Here is an 18779-nt window from a genome sequence, read left to right as displayed (position 1 = left end):
AAGAGTATGCAAAAAGCTTCCGTAAGATTGTGCCTCTTAATTTTTCAGGTATTGCTGGTGGTGTTTTATATTCCTTACTGTGAGCATCTACCTTATTACTATATATATTTTTTTATTTCATAGGGAAATTTGTGCAAAGATTGGTTGCACATATTTTGTCAAAATATGTAGAATTTTCAAATATAACAATAGAATCGGTCTTTGAATACTGTTTTTTTTTTTTTTTTTTTTACTGTATTGCATGTAAATCATTACTCAGATGCAGACTTTGTAATTTTGTGCAAATTTCCCATGTTTGGGGAGAAGGGGTTATTTTATAACTGGATACTTATGGAAGAAGACCAAAAAGGTGCCTGTTTAAAGTCTGTTTTATAAAGGCAGCATAGGTGTGTGAGCTATTATAACATAGGCTCCAGGAACTAGCCCTAGTAGCACAAAATGACCACGCACAAATTTACACCTGTTCTGAAAAACAGTGTAAATGAGTGCATGCATATTTTATAAAAATAGGCTTTATATGTGGAAAAGCTTTATAAAACTACCCTTTTATAAGGCTCAGACTACCCTTCAGCCTGAATTTCACCCTAGCCTTTATTTCTTCTTCTCTCTCTCCCTCCCTTCCTCCAGGGTCAGTGCCCTAGCTTTTGCTCTCCTTCTCTTCAGGGTCTTGCTCCTCACCTTCTAGGAGTCTCGCTTTCTCTTTTCTGCCTCCTCCAGGTTCACTCATTCTTACTCATCCTTGCTGCCATTTCCCCCTCATCTGTCTAGTTTTGGCCCTACCTCTTTTTCGTTCCCTTTTTTGTTTCCTCCTCTATTGTAGCCACATGTGGTGCAGCCAGTTCTGCATTGATCACTTCCATAACATAGATGTTTGTTTCCTGTTTCCTCTGTCTACCCATACAGTTGATGCTCATGTTTCTTCCTTTCAGCCTATGTGGTGAATAGTGCTTAGCTCCTGGTCCCTGTGCAAAATTCTGTAAGATATTCTGCAGAATTGCTCACAGGAGAGGAGTTCTGGTGCAAATTCTTCATTGCGCAGTTGCACAGAATTATTTCTGGAGTAAATGTTTCAATCTTTTATGTGGTAAACCTTGATTTGCATGAGTGAAAACATGTTCTGAAAATTGCTTCCAACTGCAATATGTGGCTAGAAGTGCATGCGTTTTTTGACAGTATGTATATTTTAACTGTGGTGAAGAAACAGGATCAGGGTTGGGGAAAGTAAAGTGTGTGTGGGGATTTTATTTTCCTATTGATAGTGTACTTGCATGTACTTTGAAAGTTGTTACATAGTACAAGGATAGAAAAGTACCTATGTTCCCCAGTGGATCTAAATTTTCAAAGAGAAACTGCTGGAGTGGTTTTTTTTTTGTTTTGTTTTGGATAATGAGCTTGCAGGTAGACAGGTATCTCTATAAGCTACCCAGAGGCTTTGAAAATTGCCCTTATAATATTTTTAATGAACAGAACCAGAATTTTTTATCTATCTATTTTTTTCCCTGATGTCGGAGAAGAAGGAATAAAATAGAATTGTTTTTGTATTTAATGTGCAAGACCTTCCCCAGGGCTTAGGAAGCGGCAGTCTGCTCAGTGCAATGACCAGAGACCTCAGAATAATCGCATAAGTGCAGCTGTCAGAGGCCAAAGCCGACCACCTTCTAGAAATGCGAATGACAGAGTTAAACCAGTCCGAAATCGAGAAAAGAAGGATCAACAAAATAAAGGAAAAGAAGAAAAGGTAATCGTTGATTATATATCCAAATCCTCAGTTTTTCTGTGGAGCAAAATGGGCTGCTGCATTGCTTAAGAATGGTGGAGGGGGGGGGGGGGGGCGACAAGGAAAATCTGCAATTGATTCTTTGGAGGGCAGTGTCTCTAAATTGCTTAATTTTGCATATTTGAAAGAGTAATGAACTACACTCCTAAGCCACAGTATGTGGAGTATGATCTTAATCTGTGAAATTTACTACCAGTACTCACTGTGGCTGAGAGCTCAATGTATTCATATTGAAACATTGACATCAAGAGCAAATAAAGTCTGCCAGGCCCGTTGAGGCTGCTCATTTTCTCTGTACTGTAAATCCTTGACCATTTGGCTTCAAGATTTTATAATTTTTACAAAAATGTTACCAAAATATATGCATTAATCAGATTTGAAAATGTTAAAATTGCACGAGCAAAAATGTGTATTTTCAAAGCACTTAGACTTAAAGTTACATAGAAACCTATAGAACTCTGTAAGTCTAAGTGATTTGAAAATGAGCCTCTATGTAACCTCAGTGCTTTGATAATACACCTCATAGTAACTTATGGAACTTCGTATGTCTAAGTTCTTTGAAAATGAATCCCAGTGATTGTCACCAGATGAATTGCTCTTATGCTGGTATGTATGTCTGACTTCCTCCCTCCCCCCCCCCCCCCCCCCCACCAAGTTGGGAAAAGAAGGATCAACAGAATAAAATATAATCTTTAATTATATATCCAAGTTCTCAGTCTTCCAGTGTAGCAAAATGGGTTGCTGCATTGCTCAAGGGGAGCAAGTAAAATGTACAGTGGTTTCTTCTGGGAGCAATGTCTCTCAAGGAGCTATATCACCTGAGTTTTAGCCACTCAGGCTCCGTTCCCTGAATCATTCTGAATGAGCCAGATAGGGTTGAAGTCAGATCCCTTCTCAGCACAGGAAGGCTGTTGCTAACTTCAAAACACATCGCCCAGAAGTGAAGATGGTTTCTGAGGATTCAAAAGTGCTGATGTGTTTTGTGAACCAGAATGTATAGATAAGCCGCCTCCAGGCCAGGATAGCAGATATAGCGACTGTCAGGACAGGGGCGTTTGACAGAGCACAGGGTCTCCTTGGGGAACCTGAGCTCCTGCAAGACTGTGTTGACTCCCTTGAGATATAAAATCTGGTGAAAAAAAAATCCTGCTTTTCTTGGGTACTACACAGTGGTGTGCTGGAAAATTTTTAACAGGCTTTCCGGGCATAGCCAGCCGTGCAATGTGGGGGTGGGGAGTTATGGTGGACTGGGCAGTGCATTCCTCACTCTCCCCTTCTCCCCCCCCTCCCCAAATGGACACACTAGGCATACCTTTGCTGGCAGGGATGCCAACTATCTTTCTCTCTTGATCTAGGCACAAGAAAAAAAAGATTTTAAATGCTCCTAGGTTTCAACCTAATTCATGTTTAATGTGGGATATAAATGTTACAAATAAGTAAATAAATAGAAATTCTGGATGCTGAGCGCCTGATTCTCATAACATGTCTGCTTTAGTGGCCCGTTACCAGGAGAAAAAAATCTCTGCACAAATACAACACGTGCTAATGTCTTCTACCTATGAAAAAGTTATTGCATTATTATACTTTGTGTACATCCGTATTCTGCACAAGCAGGCATGTTTGAAAATATAAGTGAGATTAAATAAAAATGCTACCAACATTAAGGAATGACAATTTGAATGCAGCAGCTCAAATTACCGTGTGCTTTGTTCTGAATTTACGGGGATGACAGCTGCGCAGGGGAGGGGAAAGAGAGACAAACCTCTGTGGATTCAACTTTTTTTGACTTGATGCATCTGCTGTTCTCAATCTAACCTCCTTGGGCTGCAGCCCTACATGCGCTGCTTCCAGCTTCCTTCCTCCTCCTGGGCCGGTAGGTGCTGTGGCAGCCTGAAGGAACCACGAGCTGTGCTCACTCACCCTCCTTTGCAATCCTCACGCTTGCGGCGGTCAAAACAAAACAGTATGAAACCGTGAGTGGGGCTGTAGCCCTGCCCGTGCCGCTGCTGGCTTTCTTTCTTCTCCCTCCCCTCGGGATGTAACTTCTGAGGAGGAAGGGATCTGGCACTGGTGTGAGCAGGGCTTTGGCCCCACCCACAGTTTCATGCTGTTTTTTGTTTTGCTGCTGCGGGGGTCGGAGAGGAGAAAAGCAAGTGAGATACCCAAGCCACAGGGTAGCTTGACACCGCTGCCACCAGGAGGGGACCTGAGTCACCCCAGCCTAATTTCGGGAGCCAGTTGTTAAAGTTTAACTACCGGCTCCCAAAATTCTTAAAAAAAAATAACGAACAGCTCTGGCGAGCCAGTGAGAGCCGGCTCCAGCACACCATTAGTACCACAAACTAGTGCCCTCATCCCCATTCTGCTGAGGGAACCGGAACTACTCTATGGGATAAACAGAGCATCCCTGTGAAGAAAAAGGATGGAATCAAATTAAAAACAAAACTTAAATTACCTTATAGCTGGAGTGAGATTTGATGGTATCCCCAGAGATTGGAAGTAAGACCGCTGCCTGGAAGACTTTCATGGTCTGGGTCTTGTAAGTGGCAAAGACAGATCGGGATCAAGGCTGGAGTAAGCTTCAACAGCAACTCCAGTAGTTAGGAAGTAAGACTAGTGCCGGGCAGACTTCTGCAGTTTGTGTCCCAAAATTGGCAGGGAGAGAGAGATTCAAAGAGAAGTTTGCCTTTGAATGGGAGCTTGCTAAGCCTCAGTTTAGAGCCTAAGTCTGTGGCCCAGTGCTGGCGCTAGAGAGTCCTCTGAGCCTGCACTGTTGCAGCTCCTGTCTTAACTAAGTCATACAAGGCATCTGCCACAATGCCACTGCCCCCAACTCAAGCTGAGCAGATTCCAGCAACTGAGGGAGTTGCTGGACCCATCGGAGCAGTGCTCATGCCACATACCCGGCACATATTGCTGCTTGCATCCCCATGGCTAAGGCCTCAATGGCCTGCTTAAGGAGTATCTCCACCCTCCTATTCTATGTGTCTTTAAGAGCCACTCTGCCCCTCTACTGCGGTTGTCATTTTCATGACGGCCGTCATGAGCAGCATCCACACTTTGGCAGTTGCAATTGCTGCTCCAAGCCTTTCTGAGTCAAAGGATACTATTTGCCCATGACCTTGGTGCCCCTCAGCACGCTAATCTGGACTATTTCACTTCTCCAACACCATCCTCCAAAATGGGTCCCCTTTTACTTCCTCCTATACTGGAGCCTCTGGCATCTTCAAGTAGGAAGAAAGCTGAGCAATCAGGGAGAGTAGGTCCTCACATCTAAATAGGGGCATACTTGGTTGACTCATCCACATCTGAGGGAGAGAGTTTCCTCCTCCAGAGAGTAGGAACCCATGGGAGATGGGCCTTCTGCTTCAAATCCCAGAGAAACCTGCCTTCCTGATGCTCCAAGGCCACCTGAGGATCCTTCCACTCTTGTGGGTGCCAGTTCAGGGACTCCTGAGTGTTGACTAGTCTGGGCCATATCTTTTTAGAGATCCAGCACGTTCTGTAAGCAGTTGGCAATTTCTTGCAACTGTGGAGTGCTTAGTCCTAAAGTTGACTGAAGTCATTGAAGGCCATTCTCTCTCAGGATTCTGGGGTGTACCCTGGAGTCCTGTGAATTTCCCTTGCTTGGAACACCCCGTCGTTTAAGCAGGCAACATGTGGCCCTACATCATGGCCAATGTTTGCCAGTGGGCAAACTGACCCCAATGTGGCCAGCCCTGCTGAGCTGAGCCTGCAGCTAACTCATGGACCTCCTGCATGCTGTCTGACAGCTGGGATTGCCCCACCAATTCTCCATGATAGGTTGCCAAGAGGAGCCATCATGCGCATCAGCATCAGCCACGGTCTGCCAATACACCATGAGTTGGTGCTTACTCTGGGTCTGTGTCTCCTTAGGTGGCTGCCTAGGATCTCCTGCAAGTCTAAGGAAGTTATACCCCCTTCTAGAGATCACGCCTTTTCTGAGGCCCCTCTAATCTCTCAGTTTTTTTTTTTAATTGGCTTCCTGGTTGTTTTCTCCACTTTGGCAGTTTGTTGGGGGAGGGGGGGAAGAAGACAACTTGGGACTTACTTCAGGTATTGGGATCCATGGTGGTGTCCTTGGATCTGGTTCCATGGGCTTGCATGTGCCTACTGTGGATGTTGTTTCTGTCCAGATGGCTCCCAAGGTTGTGGGACTAGTTCCTGCTGCAACCAAAACTGAGCTCATTCATGGAATAGTGGGAGCTCATTCATGGAATAGTGGTAGTGTCTTTGACATCTGGGCAAAGGGATGCCTGGAGTCACCAGTGTAGATTGTGTTGATGGCTGCCAGTCTCAACTGAGGAGCCCAGTGTCAGGAGCTGGTGGCACAAGGCTTATGGTCACCACAGGAGGCAGCTTGGCTAATCAACCAACTGGAGGCCCTGTTGGTCCACCTGGCTTTGCTTACTTTCAAAGACAGACTTCTCAGAATAGCGGTGAGAGTCATCTTCAATAGCAACAACATGACCGTGGTATTATACAGCAGCAAACAAAGGCAGAACCAAGAGTGCGAGGTGGTTGAATAGATTGAACTCCTGTTCAGTTGGGTGGAAAATTTGCTGGTCATCTCAGCGGCACATATAGGCATGCAAAATGTGCAAGTAGATTTCTTCAGTTGAACCACTCTGGATCCTGGGGAATGAGAGCAGATGACTGGGTCTTTTGTCTACTGGTGGATCATTTGGGGCATGGCAACCCAACAGAATGATTGGGGTTCCCAGGTTCGTCAGCCGTCATCAGGAACCAGGAACCCTGGACATTGACATTTTGCTGCAGCCTTGGCTGACCAAACAGTCACTCTCTTTTACCCCATAGCTGCTGATCAGGTGGGGTTTGCACTCGGTGGTGAACCATCCCATTATGTTCTGGATATTCTTACAGGTCTCCTTGTTAAAAGGAAACCGAGGCAGTTGAGGTTTAGGCCACTGTAGATTCCTTGCTGGTGCTCCGGGCCATTGGTCCCCTTGCTGAATGGGGACAAGGCAGATACTCTACTTCATTGTCCCAAAGAAGGAAGGCACCTTTCGTCTGGTCTTAGTTCTCAAAGGTCTAAACTGCTGCCTCTGAGTGTCCCACTTGCACATGGAAACACTAAGAGCAGTCATAGCCTTGGTTCAAGCAGGAGAATTTCACACTTCCCTTGATCTCAAGGAGGCATACTTGCATATGCCCCTATGGCCACTGCATCAGAGGTTTCTACGTTTTGCAGTGCTGGGCTATCACTTCCAGTTTGAGGCTTTTCCCTTCGGTCATGCCATGGTACCAAAAACATTTACCAAGGTTGTGGTGGTGGTGGTGGCGGCCTTCCTTCAGTTCCAGGGAATCAGTTCACTCGTATCTCGACGACTGGCTCATTTTGTGTGTTGTCCTGTTTGCACAGTGTGGTGGCAATGGACAAAGTTGTCTTCTGCAGTCATTGAGTTGGGTGATCAATTTTGAGAAGAACAAACTAACTCAATCGCAGACGCTGGAGTATCTGGGAGTTCTATTCAACAGAGCAAGGAGTGGACCTTCCTCACAGAACACAGGAGGTCGAAGCTGGCTCAACAGATTTGTCATCTTCTCAGTCGAGGCATGCCCAGGGTCTGGCGTCGCTGACGGTAGTGATGGAAGTGGTGCCATAGACAAGGGCTAGTATGCAGCTGTTATAGGAGTCTCTTCTCAGCCACTGGTCTCCATTTTCACAGAAGTACGACCTTCATCTTCTTTGGACGCTAGTTGCCAGATGGAGTATGCAGTGGTGGATGTCACCCAGGAATTTGACTATCGGAGCTTCCTTTCCAATAATACAATTGGAGGTGGTGACAACAGATGCCAACAAATTGGGTTGGGGAGCTCATTGCAAGTTCCATCTGGCACAGGGCACCTGGACAGAACTGGAGTCTCAGTGGTCGATAAATCACTTGGAGATCAGGGCAATGCAGAATGCATTACACAATTTTGCTTCCTTTCTGGCGGCAGCCCTTTTCTGAGTTTTGCAACGGCAATGGCTTATATCAGCAAGCAAGGTGAGACCCGTACCTATCCAGTGGCGGTGGAGGCGGCCTCTCTCGTGAGTTGGGCTGAGAAAAATCTTCTCTGCTTTTTGGGCGCTCACATTGCTGGGTCCTTGAATATGGAGGTGGACTTTCTCAGCAGGCACTCCTTGGATCTGGGAGAATGGGAACTATCCAGCCAGTGTTTTCAGCTGATAGTGGACCGATGAGGTTCTCTGCTTTGGGAGTTGATGGCAATGAAAAGGAATGCCAAAGTGTCCAAGTTCTTTAACCTTTGGAAAGAACTGGGCTCGATGTCCTACTGCAGCCCTGGCCGGGGACACATCTACTGTATGTCTTCCCTCCTTGGCCCATGGTAGTCTGTGGGTTGAAAAGCATCGCATTGCACTGGGGTCGAATAGTTCTCATAGCCCCGGATTAGCCACTGAGGCCACGGTATGCAGACCTGATTCAACTGCTGGACAGAGATCTTCTGTCTTCCGCAGGTACATGGCCTACCAAAGCAAGGTCTAGTGCTCATGGAGGATACGTGCCTCTTTGGTCTTACGGTTTGGCCATTGAAAGGGATCGGTTGAGATGAAAAGGTGGTGGCTCTGATTCGGTCATTGCTACCTTGCTTCAGGCTTGGAAACGCTCTACATCCATGACATATGTGGGGGTATGGAGGACGTTTGAGGGCTGGTGTTCTGAGCGCAGACTTTCTCCCTTCTCTGCTCAGATCGTGCATGTCCTAGCATTTCTCCAGGCAGGTCTTCAGAAAAGATTGGCATTTGGGATCTCTAAAAGTTCATGTTGCAGCTTTGGCCTGTTTCAGGAGTCGACTACAGAAGACATCTCTTGTGGCTCACCCAGCTGTCGTTCAATTCTTGTGGGGAGCAGGCTACTTGCGGCCTCCCTTTCATATACGATGTCCAGAGTGGAACCTCAATATAGTTGTTTATGCTCTTCAGAAGCCTCCTTTTTGAGCCATTCTGGAAGGCCTCCTTGATAGATCTTATGCTAAGGACAGCTTTCTTGGTGGGTGTTGTGTCAGCTTGTAGGGTTGTGGAGCTTCAGACTCTCTTGTTGGGATCCCTTTCTCTGCATTTCAGAGGCGGAGGTCTCCCTGGCCATGGTTCCTTCCTTTCTTCCGAAAGTGGTATCAGCATTTCATCTCGACCAATCTGCGGATCTTCTTTCCTTTTGTAGAGAGGACGAAGAGGCTTGGTGTTCTTCCTTGAAGCTTCTTGACATTTGTAGATTCCTCATTAGATATCTGGAAGTCATGAATGAGTTTTGCAAATTGAATAGACTTTTATTTTGCTAGATAGCTGAGGAAGATTATCACGCCAGCTTATTTGTTTGTGAGGAAGCAGGTTTCTCCATGTATTGTGGGCTCATTGTACAAGGCATTCAGCAACATCCTGGGCAAAAACTACCTTACTGTCTCCAGCGGATATTTGCAAGGTGGCGCTGTGGTCGACATTGCATACCTTTGCCAAACAGTTACAGGGTGGCTATTGTGGTGCGCTTAGAAGCCAGATTTGGGGCTTCAGTCCTTAGGGCAGCAGTGCCAGGATACTACCCACTCTAGGGAATGGTTTTTAACATTCCACAGGTTCTGGAGTAGTGGGAAACTGCGTAATGAAAGGGGAAAGGGAAATGGGACTTGACATACCGCCTTTCTGTGGTTTTTGCAACTACATTCAAAGCTGTTTACATAGTATATATAGGTACTTATTTGTACCTGGGGCAATGAAGGGTTAAGTGACTTGCTCGGAGTCACAAGGAGCTGTAGTGGGAATGGAACCTAGTTCCCCAGGATCAAAGTTCGCTGCAGTAACCACTAGGCTACTCCTCCAAATTAGATCTTACCTGATGGTAATTTTCTTTCATTAGGCCTTCCCACTATTCCAGAGGCCTGCCTGAGGTTTGAGATGTTTAGTTGGTGCGAAGTAATGGGTCAAATAATGACTGTTACCATACATGTTTCTTTCTGCATATCTCTTGTTCTGTACAAGTTGTCCAGAGATGAGGTCCATACGTATTTGCCCGTCTGATTAGTGTTAGGTTAGCGAGTTGTTTAAGGTGGTTGTGTTTATTCTGAGTTTCTCCTTACTATTCCTCTAAGTAAATTGTTCTATTGTAGATTAAAAACTGATTAAAAGATAGAAAACAGAGAGAGTAGGGTTAAATGGTCAGTATTCTCAATGGAGAAGGGTAGATAGTGGGGTTCCTCGGGGTCTGTGCTGGGAACGCTGCTTTTTAACATATTTATAAATAATCTAGAGATGGAAGTAACTTGTGAGGTAATTAAATTTGCTGACGACACAAAGTTATTCAAAGTTGTTAAATTGCAAGAGGATTGTGAAAAATTACAAGAGGACCTCAAGTCTGGGAGACTGGGCATCCAAATGGCAGATGATGTTTAATGTGAGCAAGTGCAAAGTGATGTGTGTAGGAAAGAGGAACCCAAAATATATCTACGTGATGCAAGGTTCCACATTAGGAGTCAGCGACCAGGAAAGTGATCTAGGCTATCGTCGATGTTACGTTGAAACCCTGTGCTCAGTGTGTGGCGTCTGCATCTAAGAAAGCAAATAGAATGTTAGGTATTATTAGGAAAGGAATGGAAAACAAAAATGAGGAAGTTATATAGTGCCTTTCTGTCGCTCCATGGTGCGACTAAACCTCAAATTGTGTGCAATTCTGGTCACCGCATCTCAAAAAAGATATAGTGGAATTAGAAAAGGTACAGAGAAGGTCAGTAAAAGTGATAAAGGGGGTGGGATGACTTCCCTATGAGGAAAGGCTAAAGCGGCTAAGGCTCTTTAGCTTGGAGAAAAGACGGCTGAGGGGAGATATGATAGAGGTCTATAAAATGAGTGGAGTGGAACGGGTAGACGGGAATCACTTATTTACGTTTTCCAAAAATACTAGGACTGGGGGCATGCAATGAAGCTACAAAGTAGTAAGTTTAAAACGAATCGGAGAAAACATTTCTTCACTCAATGTGCAATTAAACCTGAAATTTGTTGCCAGAGAATGTGATAAAAGCAGTTAGCTTAGCAGGGTTTAAAAAAAGGTTTGGATAGCTTCTTAAAAGAAAAATCCATAGACCATTATTAAAATGGACTTGGGGAACATCCACTTCTTATTTCTAGGATAAGTAACAGAAAATGTATTGTACTGTTTTGGGATCTTGCCTAGTACTTGTGACCTGGATTGGTCACTGTTGGAAACATGATGCTGTGCTTGATGGACCTTTGGTCTGTCCCAGAATTGCAATACTTATGTACTTATATACCTACGTACTTAAATACTGAGGAGCTGGACTGAATGCCATGAGAGGTCTCGGCTCAGTTTCAGTTCTCTATCTCTAACTGTTGGTTGATGGACACAACTGTCCCTCAGGTTCTGGAATAATGGAAAGGTCTAATGGAAAGAAAATCATCAGGTAAGACCAAATTTCTCTATCCTCGTGGAGGATCTGGGGCTCTTATGTCTTGGCCCTAGAAAGATGCAAGTTTACTTGCAAGGGTTACTCAGCAACAGTAGTCACCACTCTGTTAAAGACGAGGCATTCATCCATGCCCCTGTTGTATGTCTGGGTTTGGAGTCTTTGAGTGGTATCAGAGATGGCAGGCTGTGGCTAGGAAGGCAGATGTTCCTTCTCACTTGGCCTTTTTGCAAGAGGGATTCAAGTGAGGTCTCTCCCTCAATTCTTTGAAAGTTCATGTGGCAGTCTTGTCTTGCTACTGAGGTCTGGTGCAAGGAGGTTCCTTGACCACTCGCCCGGATTTGAGACCCTTTCTTAAAGGGGTCAACTGGTAGTTGCAGCCCTCATTGAGGCAAGTGGTTCCGCAGTGGAATCTGGCTCTTGTGTTCATTGTCGTTGCCAGGGCTCTATTTGAGATCCTCAAAAAGGCTTTGTTGAAGGATTTATTACTAAGACCTTGTGCTAGTAGCAAATTGGTTGGCAAGATGAGTATTGGAGTTAAGCCCATTTTGCAGGAACCTGCTGTCCTTGTTGGAGGACTTGTTGTGCACAGTGCCTTCCTTTCTTCCTAAAGTAGTGTTGCCCTTTCATTTGAATTAGGAAGTATGTCGTCATCCTTGGAATTGGAAAAGGTAGGAAAATGGTGGTGGTAGGGTTCTTCATGCACGAAGGGCTATTGGGAACTTGGAGGTTATGACTCATTCTAAAAGTTGGATCATTTACCTTGCATAGCAGCCCTAGTAAGGGGCAGGTGATGTCAAAATCCACAATAGCCAGGTGAATCAAGGAGGAAGTCTTAGCTTATCTCTTAAAGAAACGGGTAAAGCTTCAGGCCTTCAAAATCTCATTCAGTGAGAGTTCAGGTGACGATATGGATAAAGGTGTAGGCAGTCTCACTGGTAAAGATTTGCGGGGCAACAAAATGGTCTTCGCTTCGCTCATTTGTAAAGCATTACAGATTGAATATGTAAAGCGAGACTTGATGTTGCCATCAGTCATACTGTGATTGGAGAAGCATTGTTTCTCCGAGGACAAGCAGGCTGCTTGTTCTCACTGATGGGTGACGTCCACGGCAGCCCCTCCAATCGGAAACTTCTCTAGCAAAGTCCTTTGCTAGTCCTCGCGCGCCTGCGCGCACCACGCATGCGCGGCCGTCTTCCCGCCCGAAACCGGCTCGAGCCGGCCAGTCTTCTTTCGTCCGCACTCGGTACGGCTGTGTTTTTGTCGTGTCGAGCCCCGGAGAGTCGACCTCGCGCGTCCGTTTTAAAATAGACGTGTTTTTTCTTCGGAAAAGTTCTAAATTTGTTCGGGAAGTGCTCTGGAAACCCCCTTGGGGTTCGTTTGCCCCTTCCCGTATTTCCAGTTTTTGCCCCGGTAAGTTTTCTTTCGTCGTCGGGGTAGGCCTCTTTTCGGCCTCGGTCGAGATTTTTCTCCCTTAAAGTTTTGGTGCTCCAAATTCGTCATTTCGGATTTTGATTTCGCCGGCGTGATTTTTCCGCCCATGACATCGAAGCCTTCCAGCGGCTTCAAGAAGTGCACCCAGTGCGCCCGGGTAATCTCGCTCACTGATAGGCACTCTTCGTGTCTTCAGTGTCTGGGGGCCGAGCACCGTCCTCAGAACTGTAGTCTGTGTTCCCTGTTACAAAGGCGGACTCAGGTAGCGAGATTGGCCCAGTGGAACGTTTTGTTCTCGGGCTCTTCGTCGGCATCGGCACCGGGGTCATCGTGTGCATCGACGTCATCAGCGTCCAGACCTTCATCCTTGGCATCGAGTGCATCGAGTGCATCGAGGCATCGGCCCTCTGCATCGGCGCCGAGACATCGGATAGCTGCATCGACGTCGGTGGTACCGGGACCTCGTCTCCTGATGTCGTCGGACGGTGGTGCATCGGGTGGAGTGCAGGTGAGGGCTGTCCATTCCCCTGCTGGTGGCGGTGAGCCTTCGGGTGGGTCTCCCCCTACCCTGAGGGCTCCTGCAGTACAGCCCCCCCGGGATCGACCTGCTTCGACCTCGGCCCTGAGGAAGCGACGGATGGATTCTACGTCCTCCTCGTCGGTGCCGGGGAGCTCCGGTGACATGCTTCGGAAGAAGTCGAAGAAGCATCGACACCGGTCTCCTCCCCGCGTCGGCACCGAGAGCTCTGGGTCGCCGAGGGAGTCGGCACCCAGCAGGCATCGGCACCGAGAGGACCGCTCACCCTCTGTTCAGGAGGTGTCGATGCGCTCCACTCTGGACAGCCCGGACCAGCCTCCACGCCCGGAACAGGTTCTGACGTCGACGCCTGCATCGACCTCCCTGCCTTTCTCTGCAGCCGCTCTGAACGAGAGCCTCCGGGCCGTTCTCCCAGAGATTCTGGGAGAGCTGTTGCGCCCTACCCCTCCGGTACCGGCGGTGCTTGCGCCTCCGGTACCGTCGAGTGTGGCGCCGGCTGGCCCATCGCCCGGGGTGAGGTCCCCGACGTCGGTACCGCGTGCGGTGCCGACTGCGGCCACCTCCCAGGAGGGCTCCCCGACTACGTCGGCGGAGGGAGCTTCGCCGATGCGGGCAAGGGAGTCTACCTCTCGACGCCCCCATCGTGGACGTGGCTCCACGGAGTCGAGCCGGGCGAGGTTGCAGACACAGGTCCGTGAACTTGTGTCTGACACCGAGGGTGAGGCCTCGTGGGAAGAAGAAGAAGACCCCAGATATTTCTCTGACGAGGAGTCTGAGGGTCTTCCTTCCGATCCCACTCCCTCTCCTGAAAGACAGCTTTCTCCTCCCGAGAGTCTGTCTTTTGCTTCCTTTGTCCGGGAGATGTCTACGGCCATCCCCTTCCCGGTGGTTGTGGAGGACGAGCCCAGGGCTGAAATGTTTGAGCTCCTGGACTATCCTTCTCCACCTAAGGAAGCGTCCACTGTTCCCTTGCACCATGTCCTGAAAAAGACATTGCTTGCGAACTGGACCAAGCCACTAAGTAATCCCCACATCCCCAAGAAGATCGAGTCCCAGTACCGGATCCATGGGGACCCAGAGCTGATGCGCACTCAGTTGCCTCACGACTCTGGAGTTGTGGATCTGGCCCTAAAGAAGGCTAAGAGTTCTAGGGAGCATGCTTCGGCGCCCCCGGGCAAAGACTCTAGAACCTTAGACTCCTTTGGGAGGAAGGCCTACCATTCCTCTATGCTCGTGGCCAAAATCCAGTCTTACCAGCTCTACACGAGCATACACATGCGGAACAATGTGCGGCAGTTGGCGGGCTTGGTTGATGCTCTCCCCCCTGAGCAAGCCAAGCCTTTTCAGGAGGTGGTCAGGCAGCTGAAGGCGTGCAGAAAATTCCTGGCCAGAGAGGTGTATGACACCTTTGATGTTGCGTCCAGGGCTGCTGCTCAAGGTGTGGTGATGCGCAGGCTCTCATGGCTGCGTGCCTCCGACCTGGAAAATAGACTCCAGCAGCGGATTGCGGACTCGCCTTGCCGTGCGGACAATATTTTTGGAGAGAAAGTCGAGCAGGTGGTAGAGCATCTCCACCAGCGGGATACCGCATTCGACAAGTTCTCCCGCCGGCAGCCTTCAGCATCTACAGGTAGAAGATTTTTGGGGGGAAGGAGGACTGTTCCCTACTCTTCTGGCAAGCGTAGGTACAACCCTCCTTCTCGACAGCCTGCGGCCCAGGCTAAGCCCCAGCGCGCTCGCTCTCGTCAGCAGCGTGCGCCTCAGCAAGGCCCCGCGGCTCCCCAGCAAAAGCAAGGGGCGAGCTTTTGACTGGCTCCAGCAGAGCATAGCCGACATCCAAGTGTCAGTGCCGGGCGACCTGCCGGTCGGGGGGAGGTTGAAAGCTTTTCACCAAAGGTGGCCTCTCATAACCTCCGATCAGTGGGTTCTGCAAATAGTCCGGCAAGGATACACCCTCAATTTGGCCTCAAAACCTCCAAATTGTCCACCGGGAGCTCAATTCTACAGCTTCCAGCACAAGCAGGTACTTGCAGAGGAACTCTCCGCCCTTCTCAGCGCCAATGCGGTCGAGCCCGTGCCATCCGGGCAAGAAGGGCTGGGATTCTATTCCAGGTACTTCCTTGTGGAAAAGAAAACAGGGGGGATGCGTCCCATCCTAGACCTAAGGGCCCTGAACAAATATCTCGTAAAAGAAAAGTTCAGGATGCTTTCCCTGGGCACCCTTCTCCCCATGATTCAGCAAAACGATTGGCTATGCTCTCTGGACTTGAAGGATGCCTACACACACATCCCGATACTGCCAGCTCACAGACAGTATCTGCGATTTCAGTTGGGCACACGCCACTTCCAGTACTGTGTGCTACCCTTTGGGCTCGCCTCTGCGCCCAGGGTGTTCACAAAGTGCCTAGCTGTAGTAGCAGCGGCACTTCGCAGGCTGGGGGTGCACGTGTTCCCATATCTCGACGATTGGCTGGTGAAGAACACATCCGAGGCAGGAGCCCTGCAGTCCATGCAGATGACTATTCGTCTCCTGGAGCTACTGGGGTTTGTGATAAATTATCCAAAGTCCCATCTTCTCCCAGTACAGAAACTCGAGTTCATAGGAGCCCTGCTGGATTCTCGGACGGCTCGCGCCTATCTCCCAGAGACGAGGGCCAACAACTTGTTGTCCCTCGTCTCGCGGGTGCGAGCGTCCCAGCAGATCACAGCTCGGCAGATGTTGAGATTGCTGGGCCACATGGCCTCCACAGTTCATGTGACTCCCATGGCCCGTCTTCACATGAGATCTGCTCAATGGACCCTAGCCTCTCAGTGGTATCAGGCTGCTGGGGGTCTAGAAGACGTGATCCACCTGTCCACGAGTTTTCTCGAATCCCTGTATTGGTGGACAATCTGGTCCAATTTGACTCTGGGACGTCCTTTCCAAATTCCTCAGCCACAAAAAGTGCTGACAACGGATGCGTCTCTCCTGGGATGGGGAGCTCATGTCGATGGGCTTCACACCCAAGGAAGCTGGTCCCTCCAGGAACGCGGTCTACAGATCAATCTCCTGGAGTTGCGAGCGATCTGGAACGCTCTGAAGTTTCAGAGATCGGCTGTCCCATCAAATTATCCAAATTCAGACAGACAACCAGGTTGCCATGTACTATGTCAACAAGCAGGGGGGGCACCGGATCTCGCCCCCTGTGTCAGGAAGCCGTCAGCATGTGGCTCTGGGCTCGCCGTCTGGGCATGGTGCTCCAAGCCACATATCTGGCAGGCGTAAACAACAGTCTGGCCGACAGACTGAGCCGGATTATGCAACCTCACGAGTGGTCGCTCAACTCCAGAGTGGTGCGCCAGATCTTCCAAGCGTGGGGCACCCCCTTGGTGGATCTCTTCGCATCTCGAGTGAACCACAAAGTCCCTCAGTTCTGTTCCAGGCTTCAGGCCCCCGGCAGACTGGCATCGGATGCCTTCCTCCTGGATTGGGGGGAGGGCCTGCTGTATGCTTATCCTCCCATTCCTCTGGTGGGGAAGACTTTGTTGAAACTCAAACAAGACCGAGGCACCATGATTCTGATTGCTCCTTTTTGGCCGCGTCAGATCTGGTTCCCTCTTCTTCTGGAGTTATCCTCCGAAGAACCGTGGAGATTGGAGTGTTTTCCGACCCTCATCACGCAGGACGAAGGGGCTCTTCTGCATCCCAGCCTCCGGTCCCTGGCTCTCACGGCCTGGATGTTGAGAGCGTAGACTTTGCCTCTTTGGGTCTGTCAGAGGGTGTCTCCCGCGTCTTGCTTGCTTCCAGGAAAGATTCCACTAAGAGGAGTTACTTCTTTCTGTGGAGGAGGTTTGCCGTCTGGTGTGACAGCAAGGCCCTAGCTCCTCGCTCTTGTCCTACACAGACCCTGCTTGAATACCTTCTACACTTGTCTGAGTCTGGTCTCAAGACCAACTCTGTAAGAGTTCACCTTAGCGCAATCAGTGCATACCATTACCATGTGGAAGGTAAGCCGATCTCAGGACAGCCTTTAGTTGTTCGCTTCATGAGAGGTTTGCTTTTGTCAAAGCCCCCTGTCAAGCCTCCTACAGTGTCATGGGATCTCAATGTCGTTCTCACCCAGCTGATGAAACCTCCTTTTGAGCCACTGAATTCCTGCCATCTGAAGTACTTGACCTGGAAGGTCATTTTCTTGGTGGCAGTTACTTCAGCTCGTAGAGTCAGTGAGCTTCAGGCCCTGGTAGCCCAGGCCCCTTACACCAAATTTCATCATAACAGAGTAGTCCTCCGCACTCACCCTAGTTCTTGCCAAAGGTCGTGTCGGAGTTCCATCTGAACCAGTCAATTGTCTTGCCAACATTCTTTCCCCGTCCTCATTCCTGCCCTGCTGAACGTCAGCTGCACACATTGGACTGCAAGAGAGCATTGGCCTTCTACCTGGAGCGGACACAGCCCCACAGACAGTCCGCCCAATTGTTTGTTTCTTTTGATACCAATAGGAGGGGAGTGGCTGTAGGGAAACGCACCATATCCAATTGGCTAGCAGATTGCATTTCCTTCACTTACGCCCAGGCGGGGCTGGCTCTTGAGGGTCATGTCACGGCTCATAATGTTAGAGCCATGGCTGCGTCGGTAGCCCACTTGAAGTCAGCCTCCATTGAAGAAATTTGCAAAGCTGCGACGTGGTCATCTGTCCACACATTCACATCTCATTACTGCCTGCAGCAGGATACCCGACGCGACAGTCGGTTCGGGCAGTCAGTTCTTCAGAACCTGTTTGGGCTTTAGGATCCAACTCCACCCCCCGAGGGCCCTGTTTGTTCTGTTCCAGGCTGCACTCTCAGTTAGTTGGTAAATTTTTTAGGTCAATCTCAGTTATGTCCTCGCCGTTGCGAGGCCCAATTGACCATGGTTGTTGTTTTGAGTGAGCCTGGGGGCTAGGGATACCCCATCAGTGAGAACAAGCAGCCTGCTTGTCCTCGGAGAAAGCGAATGCTACATACCTGTAGAAGGTATTCTCCGAGGACAGCAGGCTGATTGTTCTCACAAACCCGCCCGCCTCCCCTTTGGAGTTGTGTCTTCCCTTGAAGTATATTATCTTGCTACATACTGGACTGGCCTGCTCGAGCCGGTTTCGGGCGGGAAGACGGCCGCGCATGCGCGGCGCGCGAGGACTAGCAAAGGACTTTGCTAGAGAAGTTTCCGATTGGAGGGGCTGCCGTGGACGTCACCCATCAGTGAGAACAATCAGCCTGCTGTCCTCGGAGAATACCTTCTACAGGTATGTAGCATTCGCTTTTGCCACCTGGGATGGTAGAGCTTTGATATGTCCCACTAATCTGGGCTGTTCTAGCAGAGAAAATAAAAAAAGGTGACATTTTAATAATTTACCTGAATTTTCTTTCCTTGAGATTTGCTTTGTTAGATGAGTCCAGGTTCCACTCAAATGTTTTCCTCATAGTTTGCATTGCCTTCAGATATTCAGTAGTGGTTCCCTTCCAGCAGAGGGGAGCTCTTGCAGAGTTTAAAACTTCTTTTTTTATTTTTAATAAATATGAGCTCTATAAGGAAGAGCTAGTGAGGTTGTCTTA

At 48.7% G+C, this 18779-nt stretch overlaps 1 protein-coding gene across 4 annotated transcripts in view; it reads left to right on the top strand.

The window, feature by feature from the left end:
• KATNA1 (katanin catalytic subunit A1) overlaps positions 1–18779 on the top strand; it is a 210729-nt gene that overhangs the window by 42650 nt on the left and 149300 nt on the right. For 3 of the 4 annotated variants that reach the window (XM_030198056.1, XM_030198054.1, XM_030198055.1), the window contains one exon: positions 1555–1738. The exons of the other annotated variant lie outside the window; for it this stretch is intronic. In XM_030198056.1, the coding sequence (XP_030053916.1) occupies positions 1555–1738 (184 nt within the window). The remainder of the gene's footprint in view (positions 1–1554; positions 1739–18779) is intronic. 4 annotated transcript variants of the gene reach the window in all.

Source organism: Microcaecilia unicolor, chromosome 3 (genome assembly GCF_901765095.1).
Source record: "Microcaecilia unicolor chromosome 3, aMicUni1.1, whole genome shotgun sequence".
Classification (NCBI taxonomy): Eukaryota; Metazoa; Chordata; class Amphibia; order Gymnophiona; family Siphonopidae; genus Microcaecilia; species Microcaecilia unicolor.
The sequence above is the reverse complement of the archived record's forward strand: the minus strand, read 5'-3'. Positions and strand labels throughout refer to the sequence as shown.